A 19,361-nucleotide genomic window follows, 5' to 3' on the forward strand; every position below is an offset into this window, starting at 1 on the left:
AATCAGATGCTCGTGAATTTTCGTGACACTGGTGAAACTCCCAGCTGATCACTATAACTGAGCGTGACCCAAAGTTTCAGCGGGCAAAAAACTCTTCGAGTAAGCATTTAACTATGGGACAGTAAGCCTATGGGATGATGTAATGATTCTGACGGAGTGACGAAATAGTTACTCCCGTCCCGTGTTTCCCCGCGTCGGGAGCGCGCACTGAGCAGGGAGAGCGTATCCGGTTGAGCCTGGCTCATATTCCAAACAACCAGACGCGGAAGTAGTGACGTGTGACTTTTGTTTAAAAGTGAAAGATGGGTTTCTTTACATTACCGCTCAGTTTTTGGTTACAACAGACACTGATATATCATTACGGATTATTAAGAGATAAGAGAATAGGAGGAGAATCTTTAACGCTCAATATACCAATTTCTCAACAAGTAAACGGCTCTAGTCGTTTTCAGACGTCCTATAAAAATACTATTTGCTCGGATTTTTGGAAAATCGCCAAAGGTTATGTCTGCTGAGCACATGACTGAAAACAATTGTCAACTGTCTATTTATTTTTATAAAACAGATTTCTGTAGCTAAAACACAGAAACCCCCCTTCCCCCAGATAGACCACATGATTGAATACTGGTCGAATGGATATACATTTAAAGTGTTTTGGGGTTTCTTCAAAAAAGAAGTCGGTATTTTGACATTTTTCATTCATCCAGGCTGCAAGGCCTCCTTGTCATCACCATAATCTCCAGCTCACTGCACAGATTCTGTATCAGATTGAATATGACGGTCTGGCTGGGCCGCTCCAAAATGTTTAGATTACTTCCAGTCAGAAGACAACTTTAAGCCTCCATACGGCAGGGCGATGAAGCATTTGGGGCTCTATGTTTGTGTTGCCTATTTGCACAGTAGACACGAAACCTGTTTATGTTATATTCTCTTCTATTAAAAAACAAAACAAAAAAAACACCCCTTTTCACTGCAAAGTGCGCGCTCCCGACGCAAGAGAAACAAATTTCGCTTGGCACGCAGCCAGCGACTTTCAGATCTCTCCCAGTAAACTCCAGCGAGAAATTCCATTATACAAACCCACTAACACGCCCATTACATCCGGTCGGCGAGGCTGTCTTGCAAATTCTGTGTAAGAAGCAAACACTCTCAGCCACCCGTGCCTCGAAAATCCCATGCCGGTGATGCTTCCACCCTCTGAAGGAGGGACTTATAATCGCAGTATAAATGTTAGAAGACGTGTTCGGAAAAATCAGACCGACGGCTTTACAGAGAATCGGTGAAATGCAAAGGTAAGAAGAAACCCGTCTTGTTTTTCTCCCTTGCACATTTAATAGTTAATATTACTGCGGTTTATTGCTGTAGAATAAATCTGCAGCTTCCAGATTTAGGAGTTTCTTTTTGAATGTCTTTAGATTTCCCCTTGTGCGCTCGTAAGCCGTCTCTTTATTCACGGTTGTTGTCGCTGTAGAACAGCACTGACCTGTCGCGTTTCCCTTCAGCTTCCCAAAACCTCAGTTCTCCAACTGGCTATTAGAGCAGGTGGAAACGGGCCAGTATGCTGGCCTGTGCTATGTTGCAACAAACAAGTTCAGAGTCCCCTGGAAGCACAACTCCAGAAAAGACTGCAGTGACGAGGACAGTAAAATCTTCCGGGTAAGTTTATTGCCAGATTAACCTTTGTTATCCGTGCGATCAGATAAAAGGCTTAAAATGACTGTGTTGACATTTTTACTGAAATAATAAGCTACTACATTCATGAGTAAGCGACTTACAAACTAAGCGTGTGCTTTAAATAGTTCCAAAAATAGTTTTGTCGTGTTATTGTTACTATCAGGCTGGAGTTGTTTGGCTTGTTGCAGCTGTTCCCAGAGGCAGTTATGGCATACCATCTCTAGTAGTGACACTTGATCTTGAGTCAAAGAAATCCTGTACTAATGTTTTTGATACATTTGATGTGCAAAACCACAGCTTGTTTTCATACTTGGAGCACAATTATTCGCTGGTGCCAGTATTATTAAAGGAATTCTACAGATTTCAGCCAAGTGTCTAAATCTTTCATAAACAGCCACTTCTTCTTAGATGTGAAATGCAAATAGTGTGTAAAACAATTAGGAGGTGCATGTGAAGTCTAATGTGTGTAATTATCTCATAAAATGTATAGTAAGTCTGAATTTTCTACCCGGCTGTCATTATGTTTACACCTCTCGGCGTTCCTCCATAGGCCTGGGCAGTAGCAAGTGGGAAAATTAATGAGTTCCCTAATGACAAAGCCAGGTGGAAAACCAACTTCCGCTGTGCTCTGAACAACCTCTCTGTGCGCTTCAAGATGGTAAAAGATAACTCCAAGAATTCTGATGACCCACATAAAGTCTATGAGGTTATCAACACTGCACGTAAGCTAATTGTCACTTAGGCCAAGATTCTGGGGTAAAACTGTTCCGAGTTTGAATGTATAAATAACGCTGATCTTTCATCTTTCCCTGAAGAAAACCAAGACGGTCTGGCAACACGCGACCCTTGGGAGGGCAATGACATTATACCAGATATATACAGCTCTTCCACAGAGTACCTCCTTTCAGCAAATGAGGTTCAGCATCACATAAAGCACACTTTCACTTCTCTTTGTTGGTGTAATCTCACTTGTCTTTGTGCTTCTGTCTAAAAATTAACAGTTTCACTGCCTCTCCCCAATAAACAGCATGATCTGGTTAACGATTTGATGGCCTTGGGTCTTGGCAGCCAGCCAACAGGTAAAGTTTGTCGATTGCATTTGGTTTTCTGTGGTTTATAATGGAGGTTAATTGTAGTTTAAAATGATTTTACTGTCAAAACAGAGGAGCAACTGTGGACAGAGAACTATGGCCAGCAAAATCCACCCGCAACTGAAAGCTATCCTGTAGCAGCCGGAAACAACCAACAGCTTTTACCAGTTCAGCAAACCTGTTATGGAGGTATGTTTATACAAATTTATCTTCCTAGATGAAAGGTTTACTAAAAAATATGTGTACATAGTTACCCAAGAAGGAGGGATCTGTTGTCTATTAACTGTTTTGTTTTGTACAGTAACTCCTGCACCAGTACCTCAGCCGGGGCTATTTGACCTAGAGGTATCCATCCACTACAGGAAAAAAGAAATGGTAAAGATGACTTTGAACACTCCCAAACTGCAGCTTCACTACAACTCAGAGGCCCTTGAGTATGACACATTCAAACTCTGCTTCCCCTCCACTGATGGTCTGCTGGACCACAAACAGGTATAATCATTACATTAGCTAGATGCATGTTTTACACAGTTGTACCATCCAAGCAGACACTAGAAATTATTTTTTATGTTACTTCAGGCATGAAGCTGACAGATTCTGATGTGATAAATAAAATTTGACTTTAGAATAGGACAGATGGATTTTACCCCTAATTTTAGGTACAGTATACTGCTGTGTGATGAAGCATTTTCATGTTTTACTCACCACAACCTTCTTATTACCAGATTGAATACACCAACCACATACTTAATAGCATCCAGAGAGGTCTATTCTTGGAAGTGCGAGAAACTGGTATTTATGCCTGGAGGCAGGATAGATGCCATGTGTTTGCCAGTACCAGTGACCCTAGTTTGGCTAATGCAGAGCCAGCAAAGCTTCCCCAAAACACCATGGTGGAGCTCCTTAATTTTGAAAAGTTTGTGAATGGTAGGTGTAGATCTTTGCTCATTTATATATTTGTATAAACACCATATACTGTCTGTGAAGGTTCTTAGTCATCTAGGTCATCATAGTCTAAGGAGCTTGGAAAGAAAAGCGTCTGGGCTTCTTTGAGTTGCTTGAAGACGTTTCACCTCGTAAGCCAACACCTCTTTTCAAACAGAGGTGGTGGCTCACGGCACCAACTGCCATCCATAATCCAGTTTTGAGATCCCTTCCCAGGCGCCTTAATGCCCACTCACATCCTGGGCCTTCTGACCTCTGGAAATCACATGATAGGGTGGCGCTTGGTTTCATAATGAGTTCAACCGAAAACTTGGCTGATTGTGACCTACACCCATTTTCACGCCTTGGCTCATGTGATTAGGTAGAGGATCATTAGGGGGTCCATTGTTCCTCCTGGGGGGACACTCCCGTAGGGCTTAAATCTGGGACTCTCCACCATTTGACCTTAGAACTGAAGAAGCTTCTCGGATGACAGGTGAAACGTCTTAAAGCAACTTAAAGAAGACACTTTTCTTTTCAAGCTCCTTAGACTACTGAAGTAAAAATGGATTTCATCCTGAAATAAATGACTCCCCCTGAATTTGTTTCAGAATTGAAACAGTTTAAGGAGAACAATGGTAGATCTCCTGAATACACCATCACCATGTGCTTTGGAGAGAAGTTTCCAGATGGAAAACCGCTGGAGAAGAAGCTTATTGTAGTGAAGGTAACACCATCCCCCGAGCCCTGCTTCACCTCAGTTATTCGATTTAATTCAATTTTGTTTTATTTTCTTACCAATAATTCATGAAAAAAGCACAGCTGGGTACTTGCACTGTAAGACAGAGACTGAACAAAAATAACCCCAAAATTCCCTTTGAGGAAACACCTGGCAACACTTGGCTTTTGGCTGCCACCTGGTGTGGGCTGCCAACTGCCTCAACCAGTTAAAGTTAGAGGGAAGAGGATTTAAAACAGACTACACACAATATAATAATAAAACAACTGGCGTGTTGGGGAATCCAGTAATTGCAGATAAGACCATGCAGGGGCCGAATGACAGGTAACAGTGAAGAAGACTAGACTAAAGGTGCTCTGTGCATAATGGAATATGACCAGTCAGACCTTATAGTAATTAGGTTGTTTATTAGCATAAGTTATCCTGGTCATCCAGACCTTTCTCGCTTCATGGTATGCTTGTAGTTTAACTACCCCAGTTGTTTCAGTGGGTTTCATCTGCATAGAAAAATGTATCCAGCACTTTCAGTAGCAAAAGAACCAATCATTGATATGAAAAAAAAATTTATATATAGAAATAAAGTGTATATACAAGTTTAAATCAAATGTAAGCTTAATTGCATAAAAGCAGAAGGGTGCATAGTATAGTTATAGTTAGAAGAAGTTTGGTGACAGAACGTTAGAGGCAATAGTTTAGACGTGCCGAGGAGGGATAGTGGATATACTGGACAAAGAATGTTGAATGTCGACTTGCCAAGTAGGACATGTTTTTCCTATAACTATTGTTGCTTATCATCAGCCGTCACTTTCAATGGTTACTTTGTCATCAGCAGTTATGCAACTTTACCGTAAATCTTTCTCTCCATTTCTGCAGGTGGTACCTTTAATCTGTCGACATCTTCATGAGATAGCCCAGATGGAGGGAGCGTCGTCTCTTTACAGCTCCAACGTCAGCCTACAGATCTCACATAACAGCCTCTATGATCTCATCAGCTCCTGCTTTCCCTTGCTAACAGCTGAAGACCCGATGCGGGATGCTGCACTTTTCCCGAACCAGATTTGAAATTTGATCTTTCACTGACTTTTATTTGAAACCACTTTAATTTCCTATGGGGTAATGGGACACATTCTACACTAGGTTCTGAATCAGCTAAAAAGTTGGCCGCTCAGCAGCTGAATGTGATTGTGTTATAGCTGCCAATACTGCCATGTGCCTGCTTTTCACTACATGAGGGGAAATGCCCCATCTACTGCTGTACTGTTACATTACTAACCTCAGTTTAAAAATCGCTTTAGAACTGTCCAATTGTCTTTCATCTAATGTATTGTTAAACTGATATCATTCTATATTAAATGAAATGAATGCTTATTATAATGGTAAATCCATTCTGACAAGCTAAGTTTATATTACTGATTACATATTTATAGAACTACTGTGTGTATGTTTGAAGATAATGATGTATGTGTATAGTAATATTTTTGTGTCATACTGCCACTGGCTATATATGAGAAACTGACCAGCTATTCTTCTTTTCATCTTGCACTTTTTATACTGAATAAACTGCCATTTCCATACCCTTTGCTGTATATGAGTTATGCACAAAGGGTTATGTAAAATCTAAAATAGATTATTTTAAACTTGGTATAGTTTCGTGTAAAGCTAAGACTGTGTTAATAAAATTTTAAAATAAAATAAAACTGCTAATGTTGAAAAATCCCTAAAACACAACTGTAAAAAACAGGACAGACTGTAAGTGAGTACTTGAAATAAACTAAGACAAACATCTCTTTGTCATCAGTGATTTATTATTTGATGTTTCCCTGTAGAAACACCTGGACTGATCAAGTAAATAGAGAAAAAAAAAAACCCCACATACATTCAGATAACATGAGCACCTATTTGTTAAATTCTTCCATTCCAAGTTCCTGGCTTTATACAGCACAATTAAAGATAATGACAAGGAAGTTGTACAAGGCAGGTCCAGCAACCTAATTAATCAGTGTTTACAGTCGACAAACTAGTAGAGATAACAGAGTGGCAATTTGCACCACATTCTTTGCAAAAATAACTGGGGTTTTCCACCTTTGCCACTGAGAAATGTGTTGCCCTCACTCCTGAGTAAAAGCTATATTATTTACTATGGAATTGTATCCCTTGTCTAAAAACATAATACTGAAACAAATGAAATCTCACCTATGGATCTTGTATTCATTTTACTCCTTTGGCACAAAAACTAATATTCTCTGGTTCTTTTAAAAAATTATGGGTTTAAAAGGAGCTGAAGCTACAGCAAAGGAGAACAGTGAATATGACTATTCACTCCAAATTCACCTGCATTATGCTGAACTGAACTGAGTTCATTAGACATGGATATTAGAAATATGAATATGAAAAGAAGCGCTAAATTTAAAACATTAAACACAGTCAACTTGAACTAAAACAAATTTATGTCAATCATTCGCAACAGGCAACACGGATGAAAGGAACATACAGGTGAATGTATCAAATCTATATATTATATTTACAACCAAAACTAAAATTATTTTTAAGTCTACTGATAAATTTTCTACAAAAATTGCATAACCATGTGCTCTCTTAACATGTAATTTTCTTAAATATGCATATTCTTCATATTTTCCCGCTTCACGTCTGACAAATCGAGTTTTGCCTATGATAAATACCCCTTCCCTCTCAAACAAACAAACAAAAGAAATACATAGAAAACTCAAACGCCACGCCACATTGTATCCTACCAGTGATATGCCGGTGGAGAAAGCTACCCGGTTTTTACCTCTATGGGATGGTCTTTGAGTTTTGCCTCTATAAGGCACACTCTCAAAGTCTCCCATTAAGTTTCTCAGCTGTGTTACAAACGGAGAATAGTTCTTGGCAAGAGACACCAATAGGTACTGTTCAAGTCATCAATGAATAAAGGTTGTGTTCAAAATACCATTAAGATAGAAATCTCAACATTATAGAAAATGTTCCATTTTGAAACTGTGAGCAAAGGTTGGTTGACCTTTTGCACTTGGTATGTTTAGAGTGTGATCACGCCCAATTCTAGGACATAGAATAATATAGCATAAAATATGAATATGAAGTGAATATTGTGGGTGTAGTTGTCCCTGCCTATAGTTCCTGCCTCATCGTGGACTGTCAGAGGTTTTGGCTGCTTCAGCCTGGGTGTCTGGGGCTTTTCCTAAATAGTCTCCCTTTTTATGTTTCCTAGCATGTTTATATTTGTCCACATATGCCTTAACCAGATTTCCAACTTTCACTGGGTTGATTTCTCCACTCTTGCTGTGGCACACCTGAGAAAAAGATCATTTCAAATTGTTAAAAGAGACACTGAGAAACTCCTGAGTCACACCTTAAAAAAAAACCTGTTTAAGCAAATACAGAATTAAAAAGAATTTCATCATCATCATATTTTTCTAACCCACCTTCTGGACAGCTTTGCGAAGAATCTCCTTGTATTCATCCTTGTTGATATCTCTCCTTTGGTAGAAAGGTTTGATAGCTAGCTTAACTTCTTCTATCGCTCTCTCTTGCATGTGCAGTTTTTTCAAATACTGTTAGGAGAAATAGAATCATAATTCATGCAGTGACATAATTTTTTCCACACGTTCATTTTGAAACTAACATTTGTGCATGCTTTTGCTTTCATTCGAACTTCAAATTCTTTGACAAATTCGTTCTTCAGTATAGGAAAATGTGTGAAAATTAATTGCACAAATGTTCCCTGCAGCATGGAAGATTTGTGCAATTAAATTTCACACATTTTCCAAAGTGTTATCCAAGCAAGCCCAAACATGAAGCATGGTGTCACAATCTTTCTCTCTCTTTCGAATTTGGGGGGCTGGTCAGAGAAGTGATTTTGCACAACATAAGGTGAAGCTGAACGTTGACATTTCCTGCAAATAAAAGGCTACCATGTCTTCCTTTCATTTTGTTGGGCACTTTTTTAATAATTACAGTTCGAAATAATAATAATGATGAAAAAGAAGAGAAAGAAACAGCTTTATGAAGTTACAGGGACCGTAACCTTTTACAGTTAACATGCAATTAGTTCATCCATGTATCTCAGTTATCTGAAAAAATTCCCATACAGCCTTCCTGGGATAAAGTTAATGGGAATGGCCCAGACCAGACCAGCCCCCCCCCAAAAAAAACAAAAACAAAAAACAACCAACAAATTCAGTCTGCAGGGGCATAACATGAAGGTAAAAGTTATAATCAAATATTTATTTAAGCTGAAAATGCATTTCTATTCACCTTGTCTTTCCTTGATAAATCTCCTTCTTCTGCCTCTCCTTGTGCAGTGGCCGATAACTCCCCAGAATGAAGACCATCAGATTTAGAGGAAGTACTGAGAAGACCATCAGCACACTTCTTGGAGGGGTCACTAACAGCTGCAGTAATATCCTGTAAAAGTCAAGGGAGATTTTACAGTGACCACCACCTACAAAAATTCAAAATATTCCATCATATAAACACACAGAAAATTGTGGTCATGAATTTAAAATCAAGTCACACTCCAAATGCACAATTATTTAAAATTCAATTTGTACACATTTGTCCTATACTCAACAACCTGTGTTTTATTGTGTGTCTATACAAATAATTACTAACACTGATGGGTCTAAAACAATACTGTTGTGTCTCTTACAGATACTTGTATGGGGACACAGTTTATAAGTACTGCTTACATGCACAGTTCTACTTTCAGTTACTCTGAAATTGCTTTGGTATCAGTTTCACTTTCTATCACATGTCTCTATAAAAACACCAAACTTGCTTCTTCTGGATAAACACTGCCACCTTCCTACGAATATTGCCATTACATAAGAAATAGCACATGCAAAAAATATCTGGTAAATACTGCAGTGGCAAGTAGCTCAGACCTACCTGACTGGATGCCTGGACTGTCAAAGAAGGTCTGCGAGCCCCTTCCTGCTTTAGCTTCAGTTTATATAGAGCAAGTTCTGTGCAAGGGGGCGAAAAGGAAAGCACAAAAACACACAATTAGCAACATAAGATACACAACACACCTCGGATCTCGGCACATCTTTATACTTGTACTGTAAAACATTAGTTCTGCATGTCTTATGGTAAAAAAAATAAAAAAAAATAATATTATTTATTTACATATTAAAAGTCTTTGCTTAAAGACTAGAAAAAGCTGCTAGAAACAGTGTTCAGAGCAGTTTGAAGCTTGAGTTTTCAGTTTATAGAGAACAGTTGTTCCAGGCTATATTGAACAGCAATCACTTCTAAAGGCATTTAAAAATAATGAAGTGACTTAAATAAAAACACATTAGTTAGCATGATATAGTAAAGTAACAATATACCACTTACTGCTCGCAGACTTCTCTGGTTGCGGACCCTCAGGCTCCTGTATATTCCAGGTAACACGCTTCACTTGTGTTTTGGATGTTTTTGCTCCTGCTTTTGTTGACATCTGCTGTACCTCATTCTTCCCGGCCACCACTTCTTTCTCTTGTACGACAGCTGCACCACTACTCTCTGTGTGCTCAGATTTCACGTAATCCAAGGTGTCTAGCATCACATCAATATTAAAGTCATCATCAGAGTCTGAAGGCTGCTGAACTTCCAGTTTTACAGGGACAGTCAATTCAGTGTTTTGATGTTTGGCCACGGCCAACGGCTGAGTCTCAGAGACTGTGTCCTGGTGGCTTTCGTCTGCAACAGGCGGGGTCAGCGTAGAAAAGGAAGTATCGGGGGGTAAGCTGGATACACAGACTGGCTCTGATTTAACAATTGGAATTTCGCAAGTCTCGGTCTTAATGGGGACTTCGATATCCTCTTTGCTTACTGCCAAAGAACAAGTGTCTGTTTCCTCTTTCTTAATCGATATACTAATAGGATTATCTTCAAACATGCCAACCGATGCCTGTTTTTCTTTCTTAATTTCTTTTCTATCCTTTGCTTCTTTTGTACTTTCTGTAGTTTTGAACTGGCTCTCTGCACTGAGGACTTTGTCCGGCTTTTTTACTTTAGAGGTGAAAGAACAGGATGGACCCTCCTTTTTATTCAGATTGGCTTCAACTTTTTCATCTTTACTGTAGCTTTGAGAAACATCTTTCTCTTTTTTCTTGTCTTGCAACCTCTTTGCGTCTTTAGAGGATGAAAGAGAAGTTTGGTGTGAGCTTTTGGATGATCTTTCTTCTTTCCTTTTCTCTCTTGAACTGGATCTAGACCTGTTTCTCCTCTTCTCTTTAGATCGTGACTCCACCTTGTCTCTTGAAGAGAGAGACAAATGTTTGCTGTGTTCTCTCCTCCTCTCCCTGGATCTGGACCGGGATTTTGACCGACCGTGCTTACGGTCCTTTGATCTAGATCGGGTTCTGGACCTGGAACGTGAATTGGACTGGGACTTTGACCGAGACCGACCACGTCTTTTGTCTTTTGAAACTCGTCGTCTTTCGTGGTCCCTCTCTTTGTCATCACTTCTCTCCTTGCTCCTTCGTTTATGCTTCTTCCTTGTTGAATGGTCTCTACTGCTGGAGCTGGAAGCAGACCTAAAATGTCCACAATTATAAATCATTCCAGTGAAGGTCAAAATAAAACACAGCATCACTGCCTAATTAGTATAAAGTATATTTGAAAAACTGTTATATATTTACCTGGATCGCCACCTTCTCCTTTCATCTTTTGATCGTGACCTGGACCGCCGTCTCTTTCTGTGAGTCCTATCAGGGGAATTGGGTTGAGAACTGTCTGAGCTTGAGTGTGCCCTATTCCTCTCTCTAGACCGTGATTGCCTGGAACTCCTTTCTTTCTCCTCACGGTCTACTTCTTTTTGCTTTGTGACATGGCCTGAACCATGCTGATCTCCTCTCCTGCCTCTGTCTGTCTCAGATCCACTGGAGGACTGCTCCTTCAAAGCTTTGGAGCTTTTCTTCGTATAGTCCAAATCTCTTGAAGGGGACTTTGAGCATGACATAACATGTGATTTAGTTTCTTCCTTTTGTTTCCTCTTGACAGTTGTAGAGTTATCCACTGATGAATCTTCCTTATCCTTTGAGAGAGATCTGCTGGGAGTTCCAGCACGTTGTCCACTCTTTGCCTCTTGAGTCTCTCTCTCAGTCTTTACAAGATCCAGAGTTTGATCAGCAGGCGGTGTGGTGTCTGTGGTGTCTGTGGTCTCTGAATTAAAAAATCTGTCACCACTGATTTCAGATTCACCTGCATTTTCACAAGGTTCTTTCTTGACTTTGTCAAGTGATACAGTTTGTTCTTCAGTCTTTATGCCTGATAGTCTTGATTCATTTTCAATCTTTACAATGTCCTCCAAGAGTCTGGCCCCAGATGTGGTTTCCTGAGCTATCCCTGGTCCTTCCTGTGTGACCTCAATCTCTGATGTTTCAGTCTTCACCTGTACCAGGTCCTGCTCATTTTGCATTATAGTCTCATTGTTACTTAGACTAGGAGGCTTCCTGTCAAGTGTTACATACTGAGAAGTGCCATCTGGGCTTGTGCCCTCCGTTTCGTCACCTGAGCTGCTTGAATCTGACAGAGTAGGATTAAAGGGATCATATATATTATCTTGCTCCTTACTACCCAGACTACGTGATGCCAAAAGCATTTGTTTATCCCTGTCCAATTGTCTCTTTTTAGCTTCATCATCCTTTTTCCTCCAGTGTTCCTGGAAGGTGCCTACACTAGAAGAGGATGATGCAATGCCTAGCCGCCTTGATTGCCATGGGTTCCCACTAGAGTTGATGCGGAAGCTCACTGATGATGACGACGATGATGACGATGATGATGACGATGAGGAGGAGGCATATCGTGGCTGGCCGGCAGGACACCCAGCGGACGAGGATGAAGAGAATGAATTAGAGAAAGCTGAAGATGAGCTACCTCCATCAGGCCTGTGCCTTGGGGCCTGACCATCAGCCTGGCCCCTTTGCCGGTCTACACTTTGCTGCCTTCCTTTGTCCCCAGAAAGATTATTCATGCCCGTTTCAGGCATGCCATAACCATTACTATTAGGGGTGGATCTCCTACCCTGACCCCTGCTGCTACTAACTTCATGACTGCCATCTTGACTAGTGCCATCATTTGTCATGCCACTACTTTCCCTTTTTATTTTTGGTATTCTAGGAAGTTCTGACACATCTACCCACATGGGTTTTGTAGGTGCCTTTTTAGATTGGCTTTGTGATGGGATCATTCCCTTGCTTTTGGAGCTTGACTCTGCAGTTGGACAGAGAGATGACATGCCTTCCCTAGGGACTCCAAATCCATTGCTTACACGGTGATTAGAGGGTGTGGGTCTGTTCGGACGAGGTGGATGCAAACCTGGATGCCCTCTGAGATCAGAATGGAGAGGTGTTTGTGTGTGGCTAGTTGAAGAAGCTGCTAAAGGAGGTAACCGAGTTGAGCTCTGGGACAATGGTGTGCTCACAGAGGCGCAGGAGGGCCCTGGTTGATCTCTGTTGTAGTTCACAGACACAGAAGTGTCTCCTAGACCTGCTGACATCCCTGGGCTGTTTGCATCTCCAGAGCTACTGCTTTTTCTACTGCCAGGTATTAATGGAGATGGCATCACTGTAACAGAAGAAAGGAAAAAAACAAAACAAAAAACTTTCGTTTTCTTGCTAAAATTAAATTTAAGCATCTTAAGGTTTATCATGGTACTTTTTAAAAATATGGACCTCTGCTATGAGGTATCAGGCTATTCTAACTAGAACTGCAATTAAGCTAAGGCAGATCTAGTACATGTGCCGCTAGCTCACCATGGCTGCAAAGAACAACAAAGTATACTATCTCACAGCAGAAGCAGATACTAAACTGCCTGTTCACTTGGCAAAAAATAATTATAACTTAATGTTGCAGTAAAATATAAACAGTAGTATTTAAGAACAAATGCGTGCACCCCGAATGTAAATGTGTGGGATATACTGCACACAGCTAGAAAATACAAGTACACACAATATAAATGCATTTCATAGTCTGGATATGTGACACAAAAATGTATTACATACACCTACTTGGTTTGGTAGCTTTAAGCGAACCATCTCGATTAATGACAACATCAGAACTGTCCATCAAGAGCATGCTCTGTCCTGATAGGATGCTGCCCAGCAGATCAGGTACAGGAGCTGCCTCCACAACACCTCCTGATGGGTGGACATCCATACCCCTCCTGGTATAGCATAGCAAACCTTCAATAAGATTTGTGAAGTATTTACGGATATAAATCAAACGTAACGTTTGTAGATTCATATGTGCATTACAGAATGTATAGGATAAAGGTCTAATCATCTCTTAGTTTACTCAGATTGCACAGAGTGTATATTTGTTAATAATTTGAATCATTTTGGATAAGGATAAGTGTAAGATAATGGGGAATTTCAGTTTTTACTTTATAATTTGTTCAGCGTAAGATTACAGTTAAATTGTATTTTTTCTTGCCTTATTTAATTTTTATGTACTGTTCCTTTAACACACGGTAACTGTGCACGGGGGGAGTGTTCGCAACGGGCAGTATGGAGCTACGGGGGCTTTAACTAGCTGTGGAGAAAAACAGTTTCTTACCGTGTTTGCAGTGTACAGGAATATTCAAATGGATCACTGTATTTCAAAACTGTGGAAATAAATGTTTGCCTGTTTGTTTTTCGACTACAAGCGGACTTTGTGGATTATGTTCAACTGCACTAAGACACGCGTACGGCCCGACTACCAGCTAGTGCTTCCGCGGTAATAGATATGTTTTAATGTTCACCAGAAATTTCAAGCTTTAAAAAAATGGCAAGTTTTCATCTACTATCTGGAGCAGATTTAATATTCTATAACTACAATCAAGGGTGAAAAATGGTCACAACAGATGCGACAGACAGGTGAATCGTTCTAGACATTTGCATGTTATGTTCAAAAACCACAATCAACATAAAAGTAGCTGTCGGGCGTGGCCATTCATTCTTTTGAGGTAAAGTTTTTCCTTACCTTTTCAGCCATTTCCATCTTAATTTCTAAGGTTTACAATTACAAGCCGCTATCATTGATATTAACTGCCTGAACTGTACCAAAATGTTGAAAGTTTTTCCTCCCATAGTGACCAACTGAATGTGTAGTTTTAAACACGGCTCAAAATCACATTTAGGAGTAATTTAATAGTAATTAAGGTATTTATGCTCATGGTTTTTAGGTAGATTAACTTCTACCATTAACAGAAAAAAAAGATATGCATACCAATTGATGTAAACAGCTGATAATTGACTGTGTGCACATTAGCATATGCTACTTCCGGTGCAGAAACTCCTGTGGGGAGCTTTGTTTCCGGTGTCCTATTCGCGCCTGGTTTATGGTCCAAAACAAGTTAAGCAAATGAATGAATCAAGCGGCGATTTACATTTCTATAGATGTCTTGGGCATTTACCCAATATATCTGTAAATGATGTTCATCGACTTGTTGATATTTTTTCCCTGCACCTCAGGGCAAAAGAGAAAAGGGGTTCAAATGTTATATTTCTCAGTATCTGTAAACAGCTGTCCCTCGTTTATAGCGGGTGTTATGTTCTAAAAATAACCAGCGATAGGTGAAATCAAGTAGCCAATTTTATTTTTTGACGGTGCAAAATGTTTCGTGGACATACAGTACTGCACTTCAGAGTCACACTGCTAGCGATCGATGCAGGACACAATGTGACATAAAAAAAAATAAGCATGCAAACTTGCACTAAAAAATCTGCGAAACAGCGAGGTGAAAGGTTAACCGCGTTATTAGCGAGGGACCGCTGTAATTTTTAAGGTAAGTCACAACATACCCTTCGTAAATACTAATGTATAGAAACCCTTACCAGCAATCATTCATTTTTTGTGTGGCTTTTTTCACGGTTTGTTAACATGCTGTGTAGGTGTGTACTTGACTAGCTGATCTCGACATAATGGGGAAACATCTGGTTTGACTATTCTTCACCTGTAGTTTGAATGCTGAACATTTGCCTGTTTAAATCATAAGACCAGTCACTATACAGAGATGTGCTTCTGAATGTGGACGATGTGTCTTCTGCATGCAGTAATGCAGTTCTGCTTGTGTTGAGTGATGTAAACAACTGATCGATCTAAACTCTTTAAACGTCAAAATTGATCATTAGATTTTTTATGACACAACAGTGGTGAGTGTTCCCACCTTCTGCTCTTTGTAACTTAACGCGATCTTTCCGTTTTCGAGTTTTGGACATGATTTTGGAGTATATCGTCGAAGTAGCGATTGAAAAGTAAAGCTACCGGAAATGTACAACCCCACATCCGGTCTCAAACCAGGAAGTTAGCATTTTCTCGTGCACAGGGTCAATATGAGCCTTACCATATAAAATTGGGGTTGTTGATAAAATGACTCACTTTATCAGTAGTAGCAGTAGTAGTAAAACGACGTATGATGCATCAATCATGTTGCTTACATTTTAATAAACAACAGTTAGCACAATAGCACAGATCCAACTAAAGCTACCTGTATTTAATTAGTTTGTTTAATACAATAATTATACAGATGAATTAACTATGAATGTCTGAGCATGAGCAAAGCAAACAAATACTGCAAGCTTTATTCAACTTTTCAGTTGTTTTTAACCTAATCCACGTCCCAGGGCAAACAGGAAATGATACCTGGAAAGACTTGCAGTGATTGGTCGAGCCACGGGCTGATGAGAGCGAAGCGCTGAGCAGGAGATCCCTCGTCTCTTGGCCTCCAGTAGCGATGAAACATGAGCCTGCTGTTCATCCTCCTCACTGGTCAAATGGGCACCATAGGTTCAAAAAGAAAAGGAAAAAAGTTAGCTTAATACAGTGGTTCCCAAACTCCCCTTTGTTTTACAAGACCTGCAATAAATTACAGGTTACAATAAAATAAACCACTACCCTCTTTTAGATAACAGAAAAACAAAACATCTTTGTGGTGTAATTATTTTACGTGTATTTTTTTTTTGTGTGTAAGAATATTCAACACTGCTATCAATACATCTGGGTTAATAGTTCTAACCGAATAAGTTTAGTGAAACAGTGAGACATACAGGTGCTACTCAAATCTTGAAAATCAGTATTTTTCATCAGTTATTTAAGAAATTAAACATTCAACATATTCTGCACTTGTGATATGTAAAAAACAAAAACATTTCATTTTTCATTTTTAGAATTGACAGTTTGATAAATATTAGAAGATTTAATTTCAAGCTTGAATAAACTGCTGTTCAAACAGGTAAAATACCAATGGGTTTGCTGACTGTCATTGCTGTCATGGGCCAGACACCCAGTCTTTCCTGAAACCCAGAGACAATCTATGGTTTGCTGCCATTATGAAAATGAGAAACACCCAATTTTAAAAATACAGATGAGCTAAAGGCTACTACTAAAGCAACCACCACAGCAGCACAAAAAGCTGATAGCTTTCATGCTACACTGCACTGACACAATAATTCTCTTAGAAATCTGTCTTTGATTGATCTTAGAAAAAATAAATAAAAAGAAAGGCTTGAAATATTTCACTTTGCACGTAACAAATATAGAATTATATGAAGGCTGATTACTTTTAAATGAAACTACATAAATATGAACTTAATGATATTCTAATCTTTGTATATAGAGCTGAGAGTCTCTTACCGATCCACAAATGGATCCAAATCAAATGGGTCTCCATAGATAGAGAGGGATGCAGCTCCTATGTCAGCACGCATATTGCTTAGTGTGTGCTCTGATGGCCTATAAACTGTTGGAAGCGATGAGCTCTTCTTGTCCTTTACAATTCCAAGACTATTAGCAATACGGCTTCGTGGAGTGGCAACCTTCTTCATCATCTAACAGGAAAAGAGAGTTGTTCTTGAAATCTTTCATAGGACTACAATAGAAATTTCCATTGTTGAAATGAAAATGAAGAATGTTTAAAATCACATATATAAATGTTTGATGTTGATAATAGACTTACCATCCTTCTCCTAGATTTATTCCTCCTTACTTTTCGTTTCCTCCTCTTGACTCCCGTGCTAGACACTTTACCATTTTTAGCAGATGTCTTCCTACTTTTCACCTTTTTGTGCTTTCCTGGACAGGTGACGAAACAGAGGGGAGAGAAAAAAAGCATTTTATCATCAGTTTCTTCACTCATCATCTGTTCATGCAAGTACTTTTATCTAAAATAATTCCTTCATATATGTCCTTACTTACCAGTTTTGCGTTTACGGCTAGATGCTAAACGAGGTGTTAAGTCCCGTATGTATACAGCTGTGTTGAGCCCAGCAACCACAGCATTAATCGTTTCATCCAGCCAAGTGGACTGTATCAGATATGTCGGGGCCAGCTAATGGGAAAAGGTTTGCGTTACTCCACTGCTTTGCTTTCACAACGTTCTGCAAACTTGACTCTCAAACATTAAATGCTACTTAGCAAAAACATATTAGTTGGCATTTAAGACACTTAAAAGTCAAAAATGCATGCCTTTTTTTTTTTTTTTGCAGTCAATAGCACTAAAGTATATTATCCAGATACATGACAATACCAACAGCATTCCCAGACTGCATACCTCCACCAGGGCTGAAAATTTGCAGAAAATTTTCAAGCAAATTTGTCCATGACTTTTTGATAGATCCTGCTAACAGCTAAAAAACAATCAAGCTGCTCCAATCACATAATCCCCGTGGTAGAGGTAATAAGTGTTTAATGGTATTAATAAATGTATTACGCGGAACAAATAACCTTGTTAAGCTTTGACACAATAAGCTGCAAAATCCAACAACACATGAATGCAACAGTAATGAGTTAGAAAATAAGCCAAGACATAAGCATCACGCTTCATGCCAAACCTGCGACGTGCGTGCCTGTGTGATGCGATGTCGGTTGACATTGGCTCGGACCCTCTCGCTCTGCTGGGTACGGGCAATGGCTCTGGTGGGGCCTGAAGCACGGGCTTGTGATCGACTGGTGGCAGGACGTGCAGTAGAAGGCAGGCTGTCAGCATCACTGAGTTCCTCAGCTGAACCTCCTGATAAAAGGAGATTTTAAAGTTTGATTTGTGAAAGGCTGTATTAGGGTGCATTTTTTCCCGAAATCTTTTTTTTTTTTTTTTTTTAGAAAATTAAATGTATAAACATCAATTACACAAAGAATAAACTTTTAAAAGCAAGATAAAACAAAATTTAAGCCAACAGGGATACTTTTCAGTATATGTACAAAACTGTATATTTATTTAATTAACATTTAGGTTTTGTTTTTAATTACTATCAGTGAATGATCACGTGCTGCACAAAGAACTTCATTAACTTGAAGGCTTACTTGAGTTACGGTTGTTGGCTTCACATTCAGGACAGAACCATTCCTCTACAGGAACAGAGTCAAGGGGCGGCGTGAGGCACTCCATGTGATATCTATAGAATAAAACACCTTACTGTTAAATATGCAAGCATTCATATGCATGAGTCACAATATGAAGGCTATTTAGCAATGATAAGTAGGTTGAGCGATTGGACGAATATATCAACTATCGACGACAGTTTTTACAAGGGCGATTTATTTATTTATTTATTTACCCGTAAGTACGTTTGCTAATAGTTATGGAGCTAACAGAAGCAGTCAACAGAAAATAATAATAATAATAGCTGTAGTGGCGAATTTCTGTCCCAAGCTTCGAAAAAATAATTCTTCCACTTCTTAATGTGAGCTGTTCAGATTTATTTCTGACTCGTACATACAAACAAAAGATGTCACGGTCAAAAAACTATTTGCTGCTACAGCGCACATTTCCATTGCCGTCCTGGCTCACTCTAACCCGCTACCACACATGCGCTGTAATGTTTTCTTACCCGACACAAATTAACCCGCAGCATTTATTCATCTAACAACATATCATACGAAATTAAACATGTAACATAATAACTGAAACAGTATCAAAAATATTTCTCTATAGATTGGCTCTAACA

General features: G+C 39.4%; 2 protein-coding genes across 4 annotated transcripts in view; one reads left to right on the forward strand and one right to left on the reverse strand.

Annotated features, from left to right (window-relative positions):
- Window positions 1-1,060: 1,060 nt before the first annotated feature.
- irf7 (interferon regulatory factor 7) lies at window positions 1,061-6,205 on the forward strand. 2 transcript variants are annotated; one of them, XM_005737676.1, is made up of 10 exons: window positions 1,061-1,292; window positions 1,503-1,656; window positions 2,225-2,396; window positions 2,490-2,590; window positions 2,702-2,753; window positions 2,838-2,954; window positions 3,067-3,140; window positions 3,491-3,692; window positions 4,301-4,416; window positions 5,302-6,205. In XM_005737676.1, exons 1-10 carry the CDS (start codon window positions 1,228-1,230, stop codon window positions 5,488-5,490), a joined length of 1,242 nt encoding a protein of 413 aa, XP_005737733.1. In that variant the 5' UTR covers window positions 1,061-1,227; the 3' UTR covers window positions 5,491-6,205. The 2 variants fall into 2 exon arrangements, with proteins under 2 accessions (XP_005737733.1, XP_005737732.1); XM_005737675.2 differs by having other exon boundaries at window positions 1,063-1,292; window positions 3,067-3,257.
- Window positions 6,206-6,224: 19 nt separating this feature from the next.
- Window positions 6,225-19,361, reverse strand: part of phrf1 (PHD and ring finger domains 1) — a 26,460-nt gene continuing 13,323 nt past the window's right edge. The window contains exons 7-19 of one of the 2 annotated variants that reach the window (XM_005737677.1): window positions 18,718-18,809; window positions 18,264-18,427; window positions 17,614-17,746; window positions 17,375-17,490; window positions 17,053-17,246; window positions 16,063-16,185; window positions 13,446-13,600; window positions 11,076-13,002; window positions 9,787-10,970; window positions 9,337-9,413; window positions 8,704-8,853; window positions 7,872-8,000; window positions 6,225-7,739 (exon numbers count right to left, since the gene is read on the reverse strand). In XM_005737677.1, the coding sequence (XP_005737734.1) occupies window positions 7,572-7,739; window positions 7,872-8,000; window positions 8,704-8,853; window positions 9,337-9,413; window positions 9,787-10,970; window positions 11,076-13,002; window positions 13,446-13,600; window positions 16,063-16,185; window positions 17,053-17,246; window positions 17,375-17,490; window positions 17,614-17,746; window positions 18,264-18,427; window positions 18,718-18,809 (4,612 nt within the window). In that variant the 3' untranslated portion in view covers window positions 6,225-7,571. Of the gene's footprint in view, window positions 7,740-7,871; window positions 8,001-8,703; window positions 8,854-9,336; window positions 9,414-9,786; window positions 10,971-11,075; window positions 13,003-13,445; window positions 13,601-16,062; window positions 16,186-17,052; window positions 17,247-17,374; window positions 17,491-17,613; window positions 17,747-18,248; window positions 18,428-18,717; window positions 18,810-19,361 lie in introns of both variants that reach the window. The other variant, XM_013912020.1, reaches the window with a different exon arrangement.

Source organism: Pundamilia nyererei, unplaced genomic scaffold (genome assembly GCF_000239375.1).
Source record: "Pundamilia nyererei isolate P.nyererei 1_Seehausen unplaced genomic scaffold, PunNye1.0 scaffold00078, whole genome shotgun sequence".
In the NCBI taxonomy this organism is placed as follows: Eukaryota; Metazoa; Chordata; class Actinopteri; order Cichliformes; family Cichlidae; genus Pundamilia; species Pundamilia nyererei.